Here is a 1467-nt window from a genome sequence, read left to right on the forward strand (position 1 = left end):
CTCCGGGTCTTTGCACATGTCATTGTGATACTTCTGTTTTCTCAAGCCGCCCTTTGAAATCTTATGTGTGGCTCTTTTACTTCATTTCTTCTATCTGCTTTAGCTACTGGATATTTAGGGTAAGTTTCAGAGTCTCTTCAAGTATCCATTTTGGTCTTTCCTTTCTTTCCTGTATTTTTAATGATCTCTTGCGTTCTTCATGTATGATGTCCTTGATGTCATTCCTCAACTTGTGTGGTCTTTGGTCGTTAGTGTTCAATGTGTCAAACCTATTTTTGAGATGGTTTCCAAATTCAGGTGGGATATACTCAAGGTTGTACTTCGGCTCTCCTGGACTTGCTCTAGTTTTCTTCAGCTTGAATTTGCATATGAGCAAATGATGGTCTGTTTCACAGTTGGCCCCTGGCCTTGTTCTGACTGAAGATACTGAGCTTTTCCATCATCTCTTTCCCCAGATATATTTGATTTGTTTTTTGTGTATTGCGAGATCCACGTTGTATAGTTGCCCTTTATGTTGTTGAAAAACGGTATTTGCAAAGAAGATGTCGTTAATCTTGCAAAATTCTGTCATTTGATCTCCAGCATCATTTATATCACCAAGGCCATATCCTCCTTCTTTGTTTCCAGGATTCGCATTCCAATCACCAGTAATTATGAATACATCCGGATTGCATATTGGATCAATTTCAAACTGCAGAAATTGGTAAAAATCTTCAGTTTCTGCATTTTTTTTTGCCAGTGTTTGACTGTCATTTTTTTTTCCCCCCGTTGTACTTCAGGTGAAGGCTTACAGAACGAATACTGTCTCATGAAACAGTAGTGTACATATTGTTTTATGACATTGGTTAACAACCCCACAACATGTCAGCCCTCTCCCTTTTCGACCTTTTTTTTTTTTTGGTGAAAATATACATAGCCAAAGGTACACCATTTCAAAAATTTCTACATGCACAGTTCAGTGACATCGACTACATTCTTCCAGTTGTGCTGTTATTCTCACTTTAGATGAAGGCTTACAGAACAAAATATTTTCTCATTTAACAGCACACATGTTGCCCTATATGACAGTGGTTAACAACCTCACAACACATCAACAATATCCTTACTCAACTTTGGGTTCCCTATCACCAGCTTCCTTGTCCCCTTCTGCCTTCTGGCCCTTATCACTGGACTGCTGTACCTCATTAGTCTCATTTGGTTTTATGGGGCTGTCCACACCCAGGCTGAATGGTGAACCTCAGAGGTGACTTCACCACTGAGCTAAAAGGGTGTCTAGGGGCCATACTCTTGGGGTTTCTCCAGTCTCCTTTAGGCCAGTAAATCTGGTCTTTTGTTTTGTGAGTTAGAATTTTGTTCTATATTCTTCTCCATCTGTCGAGAACCCTCTGTTGTGATCCTGGTCAGAGCAGTCAGTGGTGGTAGCCAGGCACCATCTAGCTGTACTGGACTCAGTCCGGTGGAGGCCTT

General features: G+C 40.8%; 1 protein-coding gene across 1 annotated transcript in view; it reads left to right on the plus strand.

Annotated features, from left to right (window-relative positions):
* Positions 1–660: 660 nt before the first annotated feature.
* Positions 661–1467, plus strand: part of NECTIN3 (nectin cell adhesion molecule 3) — a gene marked incomplete at its 5' end in the record, with an annotated part of 119921 nt that continues 119114 nt past the window's right edge. The window contains one exon of the mRNA XM_023732855.1: positions 661–703. Coding sequence (XP_023588623.1) covers positions 661–703 — 43 coding nt within the window. The remainder of the gene's footprint in view (positions 704–1467) is intronic.

Source organism: Trichechus manatus, unplaced genomic scaffold (genome assembly GCF_000243295.1).
Source record: "Trichechus manatus latirostris isolate Lorelei unplaced genomic scaffold, TriManLat1.0 scaffold00055, whole genome shotgun sequence".
Taxonomy (NCBI): Eukaryota; Metazoa; Chordata; class Mammalia; order Sirenia; family Trichechidae; genus Trichechus; species Trichechus manatus.